The sequence below is a fragment of the Falco peregrinus genome, chromosome 7 (genome assembly GCF_023634155.1).
Source record: "Falco peregrinus isolate bFalPer1 chromosome 7, bFalPer1.pri, whole genome shotgun sequence".
NCBI classification, from domain to species: domain Eukaryota; kingdom Metazoa; phylum Chordata; class Aves; order Falconiformes; family Falconidae; genus Falco; species Falco peregrinus.
Window position 1 is genome coordinate 23,857,492 of NC_073727.1, and position 18,421 is coordinate 23,875,912.

Genomic DNA, 18,421 nt, shown 5'->3' on the forward strand with positions numbered 1-18,421 from the left:
AGGTTTCTACTGGACAGCCAGCAACTCAGTGCTGTGGCTTACAGCTAAGCCCCCCAAAATTACCACGTTGGCTTCTGAGACCTCCTCTTCACCTGCATGGCCCAAACAAGTGAGCACACGTTAACCTACATAAAAGGTCCCCAAGGGTTCACCACATACCTCACTCTGTGAAAGACATGTTTGGATGCAAGTCTTCCCTCGGTCAGGAGGTTGCTGTGACCTCCAGATGGTGGTTGTTCACCTTTTTGAAGAAGGATTCATAGATTGTAGGTAAGAGACAAGGGTTTCTCGTCTCACTGTCTGTGGAGCTGACACCACCAGCTGCAGGAGGTGACCTAGTGCTGTGTCATGGTTTAACCCCAGCCAGCAACTAAGCATCACGCACTCACTCCTCCTGCCTGCCCCCCCCCCCCCCCACACACACACCACGGGATGGGGAGGAGAATTGGGGGAAAAGGTAAAACTCGAGGGCTGAGATAAGAACAATTTAATAACTGGAATATTATAATAATAAGAAGAAGAAAAAGGAGAGAGAGAAGGGGAGAGGAATAAAATCCAAAGGAAAGAAAGAAGTGATGCACAATACGATTTCTCACCACCTGCTGACTGATGCCCAGCCAGTCCCCAAGTAGTGATCGGCAGGCCCCAGCCAGCTCGCCCCACTTCACATACTCAGCATGACATTCTATGGTGTGGAATATCCCTTTGGTTAGTTCAGGTCAGCTGTCCTGGCTGTGTCCCCTCCCAGCTTCCCGTGCCCCTCCAGCCCTCTTGCTGGCAGGGCCTGAGAAACTGAAAAGTCCTTGGCTTGGTATAAACATCACTTAGCAACAAACTGAAAACATCAGTGTGTTATCAACATTATTCTCATACTAAATCCAAAACACAGCATTGTACCAGCTACTGAGAAGAAAAAACCTAACTCTATCCCAGCCAAAACCAGGACATGGTGGAAGCAACACCACAAGGTGTGGGGTGGAGACTGTGCCTGGAGGGAGCGGGCAGTGGTGGAGGCTCTGGGCAGTGAAGAGAGGAGAGTTCAGCTACAAAGCACAGGGCAGCTCTTAAGAATGATTGTGTGGTTTTCACAGTGGTGCAGTAGTACAGATACCTAACGCTGAGGCCCAATACAATTTGTTACTGCACCAGCTGAGGGTTGTGACATGTGTGCCACCCGTCAGGAGTAGCAGTGAGGAAGGGTTCACACAGATGGAGGACACTGACTGGGTGGTAGGGGCCCTGCTCCAGCCTGGTACCAAGCAGCCAGGCTCCCTTGCTCTGCCTGCTCCCTCTCCCCAGCAATGGGCATTTATCCAGAACAGAAAAAATAAATAGATCCAATTCTGTATCTAGCTGGGAGTTCAAATCCACTGCCCCAGCTGGTTCAGCTGCAATATTGTAAAGTCTTGTAGGAGAAGGATACTCTCAGTGTTTCCTGCAGAAGATCTATCACTGGAATAACTTAACTGTTCAATGAATATTAAGAGTTGTCTCTCTAACCTCGTATCAGTACGGCCAATTAATTACTAAAACAGGAAGAAACGGGGTTTTGGTCAGAGCTAATGAAATCCTATGGATTCCTGTGGATTTGACACGTTACATGTTCCATTCATAGCCACTGCAGTATGTCCCAGTCACCTTCCCATGTCTTCTAACCTGTTCCCAGAGCCTGGGAGTGGGGGAAAACAGACAGGCTACCAGCATAACTGAGTAATCCTTTATTTTCCCAGAAGTTGGGATTTGCCCTCCAAAACAGGAGAACTCGTAACCATCCCCCATGCAGAAATTCAGTACCTTGCTGGTCTGTGCAGACTTTGCATAAGTGGCTGCAGAGACATGTCTTCTTCCTCCCCAACCAGAGGTTTGATTCATCACTAGCAACCTCAGGGCTTGCATTAAAAATGCATTGCCTTTTCTGCCTTCATGCACTTCCAGTCTTAATGTAGTTTTCCTGCCCTAGCACAGTGAATGCTACTGTATAACCGGAAGGTTGTTTGGTTTAGAGTATAGATGAATTGTTCAGGCACAGACAGGGTGAGGACATTAATCACTCTTCTGGTTTGTGACTGCTTTCAGCATTGTAAATTCAGGGCTTCCATAATTGAACCCAAGTTGTGGCTGGGTATGAATTTCTGATCAAAACTACAGATAGCTGGTTGTGCTGTGCCCAGTGAGCGTATCCATTGCATTTTTCTTTGGCCTGTGCGTTCAGTGTCCAACGTGTAATCTGCGTCCCCTTGCACTGATCATGACTGGGGTGCCCTTATCTGAATTGTTCTTTGCTTTCAAACATTTTAAGTCTAGGGTTCCTGTTTTATCTAAATCTCCTGATGGAAAGTTCATCCGTCTTGCCAGGAAAATTGATTCTTGGCCTATAAACATCCTTACTTTTGAAACTGTTCATTCATTCTTTCTTAACTTGAAAGGTTGAGCATAAACGGGCAGAAGAATCAAACATATCACTCCTCTACCTTGGCCATAGTTCTTTGGTTTTCTTTTTTCAACTTTGTGATTTATGCTGCATTATGCTTTCAAGTGTTACATCAACCAGCAAACACAGATTTACAGGTGGAACTGAGGGGCTTCGGCCTGCATTGCTGCGCTGCCTCCCAGCTTGTATCAGCCTGACCTCTGCAACCAGCCTTGGCTGCTGCAGTGTGACTTTTCAGTATTCATACACAGTGGGAAATTCTTGTCTCTTTCACACTACTAAAGTTAATAGAGAATAAGCTCAGTGAAGTCATCAGAATTGCTCTGGATTTACACCCATGTCACTGACAGCAGAGTTAAGACCATTAAGATGCTCTTTTTCTAGGCAGATGCAATGTTTTAAAAAAGTTTTCTTCACCTCATTGTTATCATTTTACTGGAGTGGTATCAATTAATCGAAGTAATCACAGCCAAGGGAGATAAAGTGATCTAGTTTACCACATGTAGTAAAATTATTTCAGTTGTGTTTCATTATTTTGAATTGTACACAGAATTAGCAGAATTCAGAGAAAGAAGTATTAAACTCAAACCTGTGTGTGAAATTTGCCATCCTGAGGCCAAACTAAGAAAAAGGAAACACAAAATGTTGAATTAACACTGTTGGGTTTATGTGTGCAGATGTGTTTTTTCTTTTTATGTATATAGTTATAGAGAGAATTCACAACAAAGATAAACCTGGTGGTGAGAAAGGACAGAATAGTAAAAAATGGCATTATTTCTCTTTTGATTCTCATGGATCGGGCAGTGTGGGGCAACAGAAATACCTGCCTCAAGTGTGAATTAAAAGCTTGAACATGAGGCTTTATCCTGTTGAACCTGAATCCTCTTTTCATGCTTTCCTATTGCTTCTGCATTTTTATGTGAAAAGTTTCAAAATATTCTTTTTTCCTTTAGGATGTTGAAAGCCTTTTAAAAACGTATCATAGAAAATGCTGAACACAGCCATTTAGTAATGTCAATATATGGAGCTAGTTTATTTTAGACATCTTGAGTTTGGAAATGTGAATTAGGAACTGACTGCTTGCTTTCTCAGTCAGTGCATCAGTGTGATACAGATTTCCCTTACCCGTAAAATGTGTCTAAAGAGCATCTTGATGGCTTAATTGTTCTTGTGGGTATTGAGCATGTGAACTTATAGGTGCTCTTTCAAGGAAAACCAACCACCATGTTCAGTGTCCTTTTGTTACACAGTTGGGAAAGGAAGCCTTGCCTGTATTTCATGTGACAGGACTTTATCGATTCCAAGAGCTCTGGAAGGAACCCCTATATAGAGATAGAGCTGGCATGGCCTTCTCATAGTGAATGTGTCAGACAGCAACTGTCTTTACTTCTGAAGAATGCAATGAAGATGTGAGTTGCTGCTCAAATCCTGAAATCCTTAAACCACTTGTGAAGCCTATGTAAGTCATCATTCATGTAAGTCATCCAATTCAGTGAATGTAACAGGAGAATCCACGTCAAGACTAGGATCTAAGCCCGTGCTCCTCTTGCTAGGCATAAATGCACAAAGTTTCAGAAGTAAGGGATACCGAAAGTCATATAACTCTAAATTGGTATTTGGGGAAGAAGAATAGGTTATGAACTTCCAGAGCAGCCTTCTTCCTCCTCTTCTTCCTCTACCACTTTTTGCTTCAGTGCTCCAGCCTACTGCCAGGAAGCTGTTTGCAGTTTCCTGCTGTTAGGAGGAGTTGATGCTACTTATATTTATTGCTAAGGTTAGTGATAAAATAAGGAACAAACCAGAAATGGCAGTTTTTAACAACTGATTCCCAGTTACCTGCTACCCTTTTATCTCATCTATGAATTAGCTGATCAGTGCATGTAGAAACCCTGGTACCGGCTCTGCTGTGAAGCCGATAAGGTCAGGCATGCCTCTTAGCTCATGAACGGCACCTCACTGACCCAGAAAGAGTTGAGCTGGTTTTATGCAGCGTGGATCCCTAGCCACATGGCCAGGAGGCTCAAGCCGCCTCTGTGAAGACTTCTGGTGTTACTGAACTATGCTGCTGTAAACAGGGGCACCAAGGAGTGCTTTCAAACACAGGCACCCAAGGTCTGCTTAGTTATGGCCACCCCCCTGCCTGCCCAGCGCTGCATGCCAGCTAACTTCAGCAACAGGCTGCAAATGTGGGTACACGCTGCAGTGATACCCTGAACAAACCTGTATGGCAGCCTGTCCGCCAACATGAACTATGGAAAATACTTTTGTTTTTAAAACAGCTGCATACAGAACTATTTTAATTTAAAATCCATTTTCTTTTATTGTTCCCACAGAAGTTAAGGCTTACAAGGGAAATTTGTGATTGAGAGTATTTGTGTGTGTGGTTTCATAATGCAGAAAGATTAACAGCGGTAGACTTATTTGAAATCATGGTATAACATTTCATGTTTGAAATGCGTGATATACGATTGTTTAAAGCATAACTTACTTAAACCATCACTGATCTTGTATCTGCTTTATCTGGAAGGTTAAAGCCATTAAAATATATACATTCTTTGCATGGTATATTGATACTACTGGAGCAAAACCATCTTTCATGTTATTTAGAAAAAAGACCTCGCTTTGTAAATTGTTATTTCAGGAGTTCTTAACTCTCAATATAAAGAAAAACCCTTTTGTTGTAACAAATGAAAGTATATCCAAAGCATTCCTCCGTGAGGATGCATTTCATAAGGATTTTTATGTGATTATGTGAAAAATAATTTTCCTACGTGTCTGTAAAGAGGGCTGAGTGGGTAGCAGAGATAAGATTTCATGCAAAGGAAGAAAAAATGGAAACGACATTGTTGAGGTTATTTTTTAAGAGCTGCTGCCCATGTAGGCCTTTCCATTTTTGTGGAGAAAAAGCTGTTTTGTGCATTTTAAACCACCTTTCTGTTTCATTGTTGTTCTTGGTTCTACAAAAAAAAAATCCACCTTCCAGTAAAATCGTATTAGTAGGTTTTAAACAAATGTATTTCCTCACACACTTGAGCTAAATTGTATCTCGACAGGCATGATTTATCAGGCAAATGCCCACGTTGTTTGTCAGCTTCTTTGTTTTGGGGGGGGAGGGGGAGGGGAAACCCAAGCAACAAAAGACCGTAACCTATTGATATTACTTCTGTGATACACCGGGGAAAACAGATTGATTTAGAACTAACCACAGAAAACTAGTTGATCTGATGAGTTTATGGTGGAGCATTTTTATTTATTTATTTGTAACAAAAGTAAACATCATCAATATTCGACCCTGTGTTATTGGAAGCCTTGCAGACAGTGGGTTTGTGTCAGTGTGCTGGGGCTATCTCTAAGATGAAAGAAGGCAAGCTTAAAAAAATGGAGGAACCTTGTTTTTCTCACGAAATTGAAAGTCTCCGATCTCTGGTATGTTATTATGTGTTGTTGGATTTGTAGGAAAAACAGATAGATAAGCATTTTTATTTTATTTCATCTTTATTTCTTTAGAAGGTTATTTTTATTTTAGAAAATGATATTTCTGTTAATCTTAAAAAGCTAGTAAAGCACAGGAAATTTTCAAACTGAATTTTACTGAAGAACAACAGCCTGCAATTAACTTTCCCAGCATGTCACTTCTGCACAGCATTTTGTGTAAATGAGGGGTTCAGGGTAGCAAATACTCACAGGATAAGTACAAATCTAAATGTGGCCCTGATGTGCCACTTTCCAAATTGATAACACACTATTTTCCAACATACTTTGCTAAAAATAATTACACTTTTAAAATTAAACTGATTTTTTTTTTTCATGGATTGCTAAATGAGGGTGCTAATAAAGTTCTCTGCCTTAGTGTGACCCAGCTTGCTGGACGCACCATAAATGTTCTGATGAAGATGCTAAATGCTCCATTCAGCAACGGAATGCTTTAGTTTAACAAGATTAACAAGATAATTTCTCTTAATCTTAAAGTATCTTTCTCAGTATTATTTCAGTATTTGGTATTTTGAATACTAATATCTTATTAGAGTGTTTTCAAAGTTTACCTGTATTCTCTCCTGCATTCAGCTACAGCTTAAGAATTAAAGGTTGATAAACAAAATGGCATGAAACCCAGCAATGTGCATGCGAGCAGAAACATTCCAGCTATTTCAGAGGGCAATGGCAGAGTGTGTACGTTCAGTGCCCCTTGTGTATGTCTCCTTGACTCGCTCGCAGTTTTCATCCTTTAAAAACAAAAAGCTGAGCCACATTTCTCTGTCTTAATTCCTCACTGGGTGCGGGGAGCAGGGCAGCTGCAGGGCACGGCTTGGCAGTGCAGCCATGCACTGTGACAAGGCTGTGTTTTTTTAAAAAACACAGGCTGGCTTTATTTCTCCTGGGATTTAATGCTGCTTAAAAGGTTCTGGGGGGAGGGAGAAATGTCCCAAAACAGTGCCTGTAAGGGAATCCCCCAGTAAAAGCAGTGGAGGAAGGAGTGAAATGCCAGAGGAGCTGGTGACCAGCATGGGGCTGCTAGTAGGTGCTGGCTGCTGCTCATTGTGCGTGGGGCTCCCCGGGGTCCCCACCACCTCCGGCTCCTCCCCTGCTCCTCCTGCTCTTGCAGCTTGTTGCCCTGGCAGCCAGCCAAACTTTTTTATTTTCCAAGGATTTTCCAGGGATTCCATTTTGCCTGGTTTTAAGTTGGAGTGACAGCCCCCCCATATTTAGTTCCAACATTTCTTGCTCTGAAAGGATGAAGTGCTGTTTTAAGGCATAAGGCTAATGCCCTGTTTCAAAAAATACTCAAAGTGGTTTTTCACTTTTAAGTCTAGGCTTCTGAGCAAGAACGATTTTTGTATTATTTTGTATTATACCTGTATTAAGTAAATATATAGTACATATATGTATTTTTATATATACATACACACAGATGTAGAGTATATAATACAGTAACATGCAAGAGGTGCCCGTTCAGCAGCAATCACCTCTCATCCAGTCAGTCTTTGGAGAGCAGCTGTGACAGATTTGATATCCAGGATTTTGCTACTGGATTATTTAAGTAATCCATTAAAAATATATTTATCTCAAAGACAGTTTGAAATTACCAGATGCCTGACAGTCCACGTCTTAGTCCTGCAGAGGTGTTGGAAGTGTTTCTCACTCATCCCAGGTGGTGCCTGAGCAAGCACATGCTTCCCTGAGATTTTGAGCGTTTACATCCACCAGCAAGAAGTGTCCTCTTGCATTGCCCCATGGCCTGATTTTCAAGACAGTTCACTGAAACCCTTGAAGAGTAAAACATCTCAGTTTTGTCTAAGATCCATATTTCTGTTAGATCATAGATAGTTTAACCTTCCTTTACAGGAAAATAGGATAGTTCAAGGGATCTGCTGCATGTTCTGTCTGAAAGAACTGGCCTTTCTTTAGATGTGTTGTGAAAGTAATTACTAAAACAGACAGCACATTTAGGTGCAATTTTAAATGTTTCCTTTGGGCTTTAACTGATTGGTTGGCATTCACTGTGTCCTAAAAACATCTTAACATGCTCATACTGTTAGAGTTTTGCCATTTTTCAAAGCATTAAGGTTGCTAGATGGAACACTGTTAGCCAAGATGCAGGTTTTTGTTGTCTTACAGCATTCAAAAAGGAAAAACAAAAGATGAGTTGGTGTAGGGAATATCCCAGCGATTTATTTTAGTCTTCCTCTGACTATACTCTCTTTCTTCCTTCTGCTATCACTACTAGATATTAAAAACACCACCACCACCAAGGAAAAGTCAGTCATTGGGGTAATTTTAATGCTTTTTCTCTCAACAGATTAGTGTGGAGCTACACAAACGATTCTGTACTTGTCCTATATATTGGATTATCATCTAAATCATATTATGAAGCAGCATGAAGAAGCAAGCAGTTGTGCTTGCCCTCCTTACAGCTTCTCTCTGCTGAGCTGGGGCATTGTTGTTTTAAAAGGGATAGGGCTAGGGCATGCTTCCTAAGTAGGAGTTGACTGCTGGGACAAGGAAAAAAGCTGAAAACTAGAGAGCATTTTATTTTGCATTCGCATTTGGTTGTGAAATTGAGCACTTATGAATTTCAGTCATCAGCTTATTACAACTCATACAATATAGTTTGTGTTGGAACCTATACACTTTCTCCTTGTTCGTGTGTTTCCTTTAATATGTATAGTTCGGTGTAATCACAATTCTTGAGAATATTGAAATACAATGCTAGACAAGTTCCTCAAGGTTGTTCCTTTATTACAATGTTCATCCTTTTTATATCAGAAAATCACAGTGATTCACCATCCTGTCAGTGCTGTAGTGAAGAAAGGATTCCCTGTTAGGATAATTGCCACCTCTTTATTTACTGTGTTGCATTATTTTTTGAGCCTAAAGCTACCTAGTGAATCATGGGAGCCTACTGTAAGAAAGACAGTCCTGTTTTAACAAATCCTTCTTGCTGGTGCTTTTTTGTAAGGGTTACTTATACTATAATTGCACTTTAAGGGCTTTTTGTGGTTTATTCATCTCATGATGTAATTTATATTCAAACTTTTATGTTCTGTTTAAGCTAACATAAGTTATTTCCATGGTGTTTCTGAAGTGAAGAAATACTTGTTATGGTTGTACTAATCTAGAGTTCCTGAGAACATACTTGAATGAGAATTTGCTAAGTTTCTTAGCATGAGCTGGCTTGCATCTTGTTCTATATATGTACATAGGGATGTGGATGTAGAAGTTTGTGTGTGCATATCATATCGTTATGTTGTAACATAAGTATGTACAGAAGAGAGGAGAAAAGAGTTGAAGCGTTTTGGACAAAAGGGTTAATACCATATCTTAATGCATGTGGATGATGCCATGTGGTATCATTTGTGAGCTCTGAGGTGGCTGTCCATTTCCTTTTTGGTGTAAATCCCTTGAGAGGGAAGGCATTTCAGAGCGGGGTGTGATCTGTTCTCCTGCTAAGAGTGATTGACAAGGAATGAATAAATAGTTAAAAGAACTGAATAAATACCACCCTCCTGTTTAAGTCCAGGCACACCCTGCCTGGCACATATGTATTCTAATGCGACACTTTAGCCAGATGCTTGAGTTGGTAACAGAAAGCATTCCTGAAAAGCCAAATCATAGTTTAATCAGAAATGCATTGATGGAGTTTTCTTTCGTGGTGACATTTTAGCAGTGATTTGAGTAAGTGCAGGGAATTACAATATTTTGCAAATAGGATGTATTGATAAATATATATGCAAAAGGTGAGGGACACCTCTCGACTGGAAGCAGGGGCCCTGGCAGCAGGTTCTTGGTCAATTGGTGAAGTTAAATGTTTCACTGAATTGGCTAACACAGTGCATACCATAGTGACTGATTAAATTGATTTGTCCATGGCTACCGCCTACCCTGCTACCGAGGCCCTTAAACCTATTTTCAAACTTTTTCTTTTCTAACCATTCTAAATACATGTGATATTAAGGGAAAGAAGCAAGTGCAAATGCATTCACAGCTATAAAATTCTGCACTCTATATTACGATAAAATGCACGATTTCCAGAATGTCTGCACACTCCCATGTTATATTCTATTATACTATACTTAGCCCAGGAACAAGTACACTGCTAGAAACCGATGAGAGGATAATAATCAACATCATACTTTAATACAACCTAAATACCACATTTGTGAATTCTTGGATGTATTTATTGGAGGGGTAGAAAGTAAAACACTGAAGCATTTTTGTTCTTGCTGATCTTTTTTTTTTTTTTCCCCTAACTGCATATTTTACTTACTGTTTTATCCAGAAGGTGTTTAGAAAACTTGTCAGGGAAACACAGCTGAATTTCAGTTAAGAAAACTGGATGCTGCTGTTAAGTGGGGGTCATTATTTTGAAAATATCTGCAGTAATTTGGAAAAAAATAGTCAGATGGATGTCGTTTAATAACTTGCAAATATTTTTTTTATGATGACGGAAAAAAAGCTTGGTGTTTTGGTCTTATATCAGGATATTTCTATTTTACAACATATTTAGTATGTCCTTTCCCTACCTAAGCTAGGGAAATCAGTACTAAATGACAGTGGGGCTTGTATGTGTTGTTTTCTTCTTGATTCAAGGGAAGCATTATATTCTGTGCCTCTTATGGGTTATTCCGTAGTATATGCAGACAGACTAGGGTAAGCATAGTCTTCAGATTCCATTGAAAAATCGCATAAAACTTCAGTGCAGTGGTGACATAAAAATAGAACCAGTTCACCTAAAATATGTTATTGCAGTTGTCATAGAAGTGCAGAGTTCAGTATAATGGGTTTGGGGTTTTGTTTCTTGTTAATCTTTAGGGAAGATGCGACAATTTAATTACAATGTTTTCTGAAAGGATAATGAAGTTCTGTTCATCACTTCTCTAAATTATAGGTCAGTCTCGTAGGGCATGACAGCATGCCATCAGCAACTTAAGCTTTTCTTTCAGTTGTCTCTTACAATAAAGATATGGTTAATATCTTGCTAATAGTGAAGAAGAGATATGAAGGAGGAGGTGCTGAGGGATTGTTTCTTGGAATGGATTTGCAAATGTTAACGGCCATTTTGCAGTCTTTTTAAAAACCATGCGAGTTTGATCAACAATATTTCTTTGGAAGGTAAATTCTGTAGGTGAGACTCCAGCTATACATACAGTTTTGCATGAACTAAACTTACTGGTTTTGTATAGACTTATAATGACCACTAAATACTAGTTGGAACAGTGCCTTGTTACTTTCCACGAATGTGAAAAATTAAAATATTTTGATGTGGGCTCAAACCAGAACATGTTGCACTGTTTTGTACATCTAGTTAGTTATAGTTAGTCTTTTTTAATCCTTGAGTTGACTCCACCAAGCCTAAGTATTTGTGCAATTGTTTTTTGAATTAGTTGATGGTTAAGGGAAAGAAAACAAATTATTAGTTTAGTTCTTTCCAGTGGAGCATTAGATTATAATAAATTAAATGTCTATGCATTCAGTGCAAGTTTTTATAAAAGAAACAAACAGAACCCGTTGAAAAATAGCCAAAATAGAAAGGTCAGTGGTGAACACGATGGGCATAGGATCACCATGCCAAAGGTGGAGAATTATTTCTTCGTATCATGTTAGAATAACGTAATGCAAGGACTGGCATTCCCGGCACGTGTTACCAGGTGAGAGGATTCAGTAAGGATTTGCTGGACATTTCTTCGGGACTGCCCTGGCTAACAAGCTTAATGGAAGGGTATTTGTGGATTTTAGCCGTTTTTGAGGACTGGGGAGCAGACGTGGCGCGGGGGAGGCGGCACTCTGTGCCAGCGTGGCCCAGGGGAGATGGCACCCCGGCTCGCGGCGCGGCGATTCCAAGAGAAAACAAACGAACCCCGCTTTATGGCGCCTGCCGGGGCTTTGTTTATTTTGAATCGAAACCGTGAATGCCATTACAAACCCTCTGCACCACAAGCACCGCGGAAGCTGGGCGCAGACCCGTGCCCCCTGCGCCCCCTCCCCCGCAGGGTCCCCCGGGCGGGCAGCCGCGCGGCCGTTCGGACACGGCTCTGTCCGAGGCCGGGTGTCTGCTCTCGGCACGTTTCTCTATTCCCCCCGCCCCGGCCCGGCGACGGGTGCAGGCGGAGCGAAGCCGCCTCAGGGCGAGGGGCCGGCGCCGCTGCCCGCCGCGCCCCCTCTCCTCGCCCCGCGGTCGCCCCGTCAGGCGCAGAGACACGAGTGCTGGCCCCGCGCGGTGCGGCGGTACCGGGCGGCGGCGGATGCCCGGCACCATGGTGCCCCCTAGCGGGGCCGCCCGCACGGGCTCTGCGCCGGAGGCCTGGCCGCGCCCGCCGGCGGCCCTGTGAGGGGAGCCGGGCAGGGACGCCGGGAGGAGGTGCCCGGTCCCAAGTACGGGGCGTTTTTTGGCACCGGTGCGACAAAGCAGCATCTTCCGAGTGGCTTCAAAAGCAAACCCGAACTGTCCCTCGGCCCGCGGCAGGGGGATGTCGGTGCGGAAGCACTGACTTGTTTCACCCCCAGACCCCGTGCACACGGACGCTGAGCTTTACCTGATGTAGCAAGTCTTACCGTCTGACTGTTTTATAACCGTTTGTGTTTTATAACTCGCAGTCTCTCTTTGTTTTTAGATGCTACAACTGTGGCGGCCTTGACCACCATGCTAAAGAATGTAGTCTACCTCCGCAGCCAAAGAAGTGCCATTACTGTCAGAGCATCATGCACATGGTGGCTAACTGCCCCCATAAAACTGTCTCGCAGCAGCCCACTAGTTCTCAGGGAAGACATGAAGCTGAACCGCAGCCTTCCACTTCTGCCTTCCAGAGAGAAGGGGGAGGAATGCACGGCTACCCATCTCCATCGTACTCTCAGGAGGGCCGGTCAGAGATCTCGGACCGCTCAGGCAGGTCGCCGCAGGAAGCTTCATCGAGTAAGTTGTCTGCGTCACCCGAAGAACCAAGCAGAAAGGGGCCTTCTGTTCAGAAAAGGAAAAAAACTTAAAGCATTTGTCATAACTTTCCATTTTCTTTATCCTCTTGGGATGTCTACCTCATGCAAGTACAGGGGAAATAATTTCATTATCAGTAGCTGACCTGGAATTTTAACTACTGTTGAGGAACTGTGAATTTTTTTCTTTAATAGACAAATCACTCCAAGCAAAATACATTTGAGCAGGGTGCATTACGTTTTAACTTCTGTATGTGTGTGTATGAGTGTGCACGTGCGTGTGTGTATGTGTACATATCTATAAAAAAAATATTTTTTCCATCAGACCACTCTCCAGCTCCCACAAGACATTACTGTGAAGCAATAGGCACAGTATCCACAAACATTCCTGACTCGTTCCTAGAACCTGTTTCTAAACGTGTTCAAAAAACAAACAAGAAAATCCAAGAAATCTCACTCAGAAACAAACCAAACCTGATAAACCACACACAGAACTGAGATCAAGACTGTTACTTCTCTTGTGAACCAAAGGATACTGTCATATTTTAAAGCTGCCATATGGTACTAAATTTACTAAGACATCCCCAATACCATCAATTTGAATTTCTTTCATTCTCATCTCTGCAAAGCATCAAAACCCTTCCCCTCCCCGTGCCCGTGCAGGGCAGTGTCATGACTCAACATGGCTCTCATTGCCACCATCCTTTGTTGGTGAGGAGTGTTAAAGCTCCAGAAAAGACAATGAATGTGTAGTTTCTGTGTTGGTTTCTCAAAACATTTTGTTAAATTAATATGGTTGTAACTGTAATTTAGATGACTGTTGTGTAGGGGAGAATGTATAAGTTGTTACCAAACAGACCTTTTTGAGTGTATCAGGATACCATCCTGTTTAACCCTTTGTATTCTGGGAACATTTAGGGGACCATGGTGGCAGTAGTAGCAGCAGCAGCAGCAACTTCTCTCAGTCCCAAGTAGTGCCGCTCAATTTGAAGGGACTTCCCCCTTGTTTTCAGTTGAAATACCATGGAGAGAACTCCCTAGGGATTTTTGCTGTTGTTGTCTGTTGTGGTTTTAAAGAAAATTAAATGCAAAGCTAATGAGATCCTGGGATAAATAATTTCTTAAGAATAAAGGTAGATGGGTACTTGGGGTGCTCAGCCAGCCTCCCTTGCTGATGATACAGCATGTGTACAGTCAAGAAGGACAGGTGTCTGCTGCAGGCAAACCCAAGTGAGGGTACCTGCAAATCTGCCAGAAGCCCTGGGCATCATCTGCTCCTTGTGAACTGGAGACTGTTGCTGACCAGCCTTGGTCCAGAATGCGCTGGGACCACACACTTCTGCATTAAAGAGCAGAAAGATTGGTGGCCTCAGAGTGAGACTCCCTGGGCTGCAGCCCTTGCTCGGGGTTAATGGAGTTGGAGCCTATCAAAACTTCAAGTCGCTTTCCATTTGTAACTTCTGAATCACCAAGTCATACGTAAGATAACGTACTTTGACAAATCCCATTGTGGATGTAAGTTAATTAGAGAAACCTGTATAATCCTTAACATTGGCAATAAACACAGGCTATTAAAGCCTGAAAGTGTCGGGTAGGTTTAAGCTCGGATAATCAAACTAAAGAAACAGCCTGCATGAAAGGCTACAGCGAGCCAAAGTCCTACCCGTGGTAACTCTTTTGCAGCTGGTAGTTACAACAGGTATGCAGCTGGCTCATTACGTGGCCTTCCCCTTCCCACTTGTCCTGCCAGATGAGACTTTTACTGTTGCTGCTGCTGCTTCAGTAAACAGTTACTAATCAAACGCCTCTGTGAAGGGCACAATTTCAAGAAAATTATTTTGTGTGAATTCCTTGCCAGTGTTTGCGAGATTCTCGATGGTTTATACTGAAGTTCTCAGTATGCTAATGCAAAGCTTACCTTTGACGATATTGAATGTGATATATCTATAGAGAAGAACTTCCTTGCCTTACGTAAGGATAATAAACTTATTTAAATTATGTAGACAAATCAAAGTGGCATTGCTTAACCTTCTAGCCGGTGTAAAAACCAGGTTAAACAGCAAAGATGCAAAACTTAGGTCACTTTGAAAATTTAAACCAAAGTTCCTTATAGAAATAGGCCATTGTGGATTTGAAAACTGGTCATTCCCTGTTTATATGTAAGAAGTTCAGAGCTGAGATCAGGAAATATTTTCAACATGCAGATTTTTATTGGTGCTGTTTGAAATCACTGTGCGCACCAAAATCAGACTGAACTGCTAAGAGCACATACCAAACCCTATCTTATTGTTGAAAGCTTAAGGTTTTATTTTTATATATTAGAATGTTATCACTATTACATAACATACTCAGGACAAAGAACTTTGCTCAGGGAATATACCATGTAATGTTGTTTTTTCTTTACAGAATAGTCTACAGACCTGCTTACTCAGAACAAACCAAATAGTCTTAGACCTTTTTATCTCTATATAAGTATTATGTACTGATATTAGTAACTACCTCTGAGTTGACATAGACCTAAATTTCTGATAATCAGATCGCAGCATTTTGTATTATAAGTTCCTGTGAAATGATAAAGTGGTATTCTATACTGGTTGCTTATGTGAGCATTTGTGTCTTTACATTCACAGGGTCTGAGTTTTCAGAGATGCTGGGCAACCACAGCTCCCACTGCCTTGCAGTCGGAGTTACTGGTGCTTAGCTTTTCTAGGAGGGGAGGGATGGGGGACGGGGGGTGGAGGGGAAGAATAAAAACACAAAAGCATCAAGCCCACTTTGTTTACATAGGTGACAATAAAATTATTATTCTGTTTACAGCAAAAGGCTACCTCATATTTACTGCATAAACACACCTTTGTGCTGCTCTAGCCTTAAAGGTGGCTGTTGATCTATGGTACATACTTTTTATCTGTACTAGATATGTAACTGATAGTTCACCACTGCATACATTATGGCAAATACTTGTTTAAGATGAAGCATCCATTTGAAATTAGAAGACTTTTCCAAACATTTCTTTGAAAGTTTTTCTTTTTCTGTCTGAAGGATTACGGGCACTGTTCACAAAAATAAATACATCTCCAGAAGAGACAAAAACGTACATGCCAAAGCTAAATACATAGCAGTGCAAGCTGCGGCAGGTAACTACTTTGCACTGGGCTGCAGTAGAAATAAATTAGTTCTACTCCTTCAACAGGCTGCTCCAGATAAGCAAAAGAACCCTTTAAAGGAGGAGGCACAGACTGAGTTTGGGTCTCTTCCTTCATGCCTAAGGGCAAAATTAATATTCTGCAGCATTGGCTCAGCCTAGATTTCCCCTATTAATAGCCTGTCCTTGCCAGAATGCTTCACAATAAAACTTGTTTGAGTACAGGTAGTTCAGTTATCTGCTGAGAGAGATGTATTTGTCTCCTAACAATAGCAGAGGTAATGTCGAACCTAGAGCAAGAATCTCTCTCTCCCATTCCCCCACCCCCAGATACTCAATTTCATTTAATCATAAGGGATATGGTGAGGTATTTTTCACTCTCCCCCAAGGAGAGGTCATGATATTTATGTACATGCTACAAAAACTAGGCTATGAGGAAGACTTGTCTTCCTCCTCTTTGGAGGAAGAGCCAAATAACTTTTGGCTGCAGTTGATGGTAAATTTGGTGTTGTAATACCGTTTGCAATATTTTGCTTGTAGCCACCTTTCAGGGAGTGCTAAACACCACATTCGGATCCTGCCTTTCCCCTTTGCAGGCCACCTTCTTCAGCCCAGTTTTACTTTACGCCAGTGCTATCCTGGAGTTCCTGCTTCGTCATACTTAGTTGTGTGAATAGAGCCCCATAAAAAGTGTTTATAGATCTTGTAACATTCTTTGTAAGAAGAATTATAAAAGAACATGGGAAATCTCATCGAGTCTTAAATTTAATTTAATTAATTTATCTGTAAGAAATGTTTATCATAAAAAAATATATATGTATTCCCCTGTGCTAGATATAAAAATAATTGGGAAGATATGTACATGTGCAGATGCACTGATTTTAATTTTCTAGAAGTCTTAACGAGATTTGAGTATTGTTTTAGAAACAAGCAGAGCCTTGTTAAATGCATCAACCTTACTTTGCTTAGTATATCAACAGCCTCTTCTTTAAGATCCGTTGGTTGTGTTACCCCTGTTACAACTGTTGACTGATAACAAGAGGTTGATCTATGAACACGTTTCTTTCTTTATACGAACCGGAGCTGTATATTAGCAGCTTTGGCAGTGTTTTTGTGAGAATGTTGAAAACTACCAAGGTATTTGCTACCATTGTCATTGAATCAAGTGTAAGAGCAACCATCTTTACAAAGGATAATGGTTTTGACTACCTCTTGGATTACTACTAAGTTAAGCAACAACTGGCTGACCAGACTGGCTTAGACTAGTGTGCGTTGCTTGTGGTAATAATAACAATAACCATACTAGAGACCAAAGTGAACACTGATTTCTATATGTCTTTAATACTGTGTCTTATCTAGTGTTTTTAAATTATCTTCTGTAGTCTAGATTACCTCATTGTCCATTTTGACTTGTATGTTGTTTACAAGGTGAAATAAAAGAAAAATCACTTGAATTTTATGTTTTAAGAAAAAGACAGTGAATTGAAGTTTTGAAGGTCATTTCACCTGTTTACTGTCTTGAGGGACTAAAGCACTGATTGCCTTTCTACATATCATGTATTTTATATTCTCATTTCATGCCTAATGTCTTTTTTTCCTGTCAGTCATGGATATTGTGAGGTTTAAAAGAATTACTTGATTAAAAATAAAACATATAACGTTGGCATTTACAGCGAGCCTTTGAGATTTTCTTTATTGCATGATAAAAAAGCACTATGCAGTCACTGGGCAGACTTCTCTGTATGTATGAATATATGTACATATATTCACTTAGGTTTAGGATATTTTATTCAGAAAAGATAATTTTAGGTATATAAACTGTTGTTGGGGGGAGGGAGAAATAAATTATTAATGCATACTTGGATCGTACTAGCAATGATGCAGAAATTGCAACCCAGGCCCTACTCGGCTATCGAAATTAAACTACAAGATTATAGCTTTTGGTACTTGCTCTCTCTGAGAATACACTGGTTATTAAAGTTACCGAGCATTTGGGTTATTCTCTGGGATAAAAAGCTTTGAGTATTGAAGTCTCATCCCATCTTTATTACTTCTTCCATAATCTGTAATCTTGTATGTATCAATTACAGGCTTATTTAAAATCGTTTGAAGAGTTGGGGTTTTTTTAGAAATGAAAGTGCTGTCAGCTACCATTACCTGGAAATTCCATTCCTAAATTACATTAAGTGTATTAGTGAATTGGGTAGCATTAGCTCATCATTCTGTATTAAAATATTTGAGGGCTGTATATGCTAGCTCCAGTGCCTCTGTTTCAATACAGGGCTCTACATATAGGTGATTAATAGCAATATTTGACAATATCTACTGAATACAAGGCAGAAAAGTTTTTTTCTATTTGTACAAACAGCTGTGTGAAGGATTACCATCTACTTACTCCATCATCTGCTCCTCTTATCATC

The 18,421-nt window shown here is 41.0% G+C and overlaps 1 protein-coding gene across 4 annotated transcripts in view; it reads left to right on the forward strand.

The window, feature by feature from the left end:
* Positions 1-17,671, forward strand: part of LIN28B (lin-28 homolog B) — a 104,623-nt gene extending 86,952 nt beyond the window's left edge. For all 4 annotated transcript variants that reach the window (XM_055811010.1, XM_055811011.1, XM_005244044.3 and 1 more), the window contains one exon: positions 12,541-17,671. In XM_055811010.1, the coding sequence (XP_055666985.1) occupies positions 12,541-12,910 (370 nt within the window). In that variant the 3' untranslated portion in view covers positions 12,911-17,671. The remainder of the gene's footprint in view (positions 1-12,540) is intronic.
* The last annotated feature ends 750 nt before the right edge of the window (positions 17,672-18,421 follow it).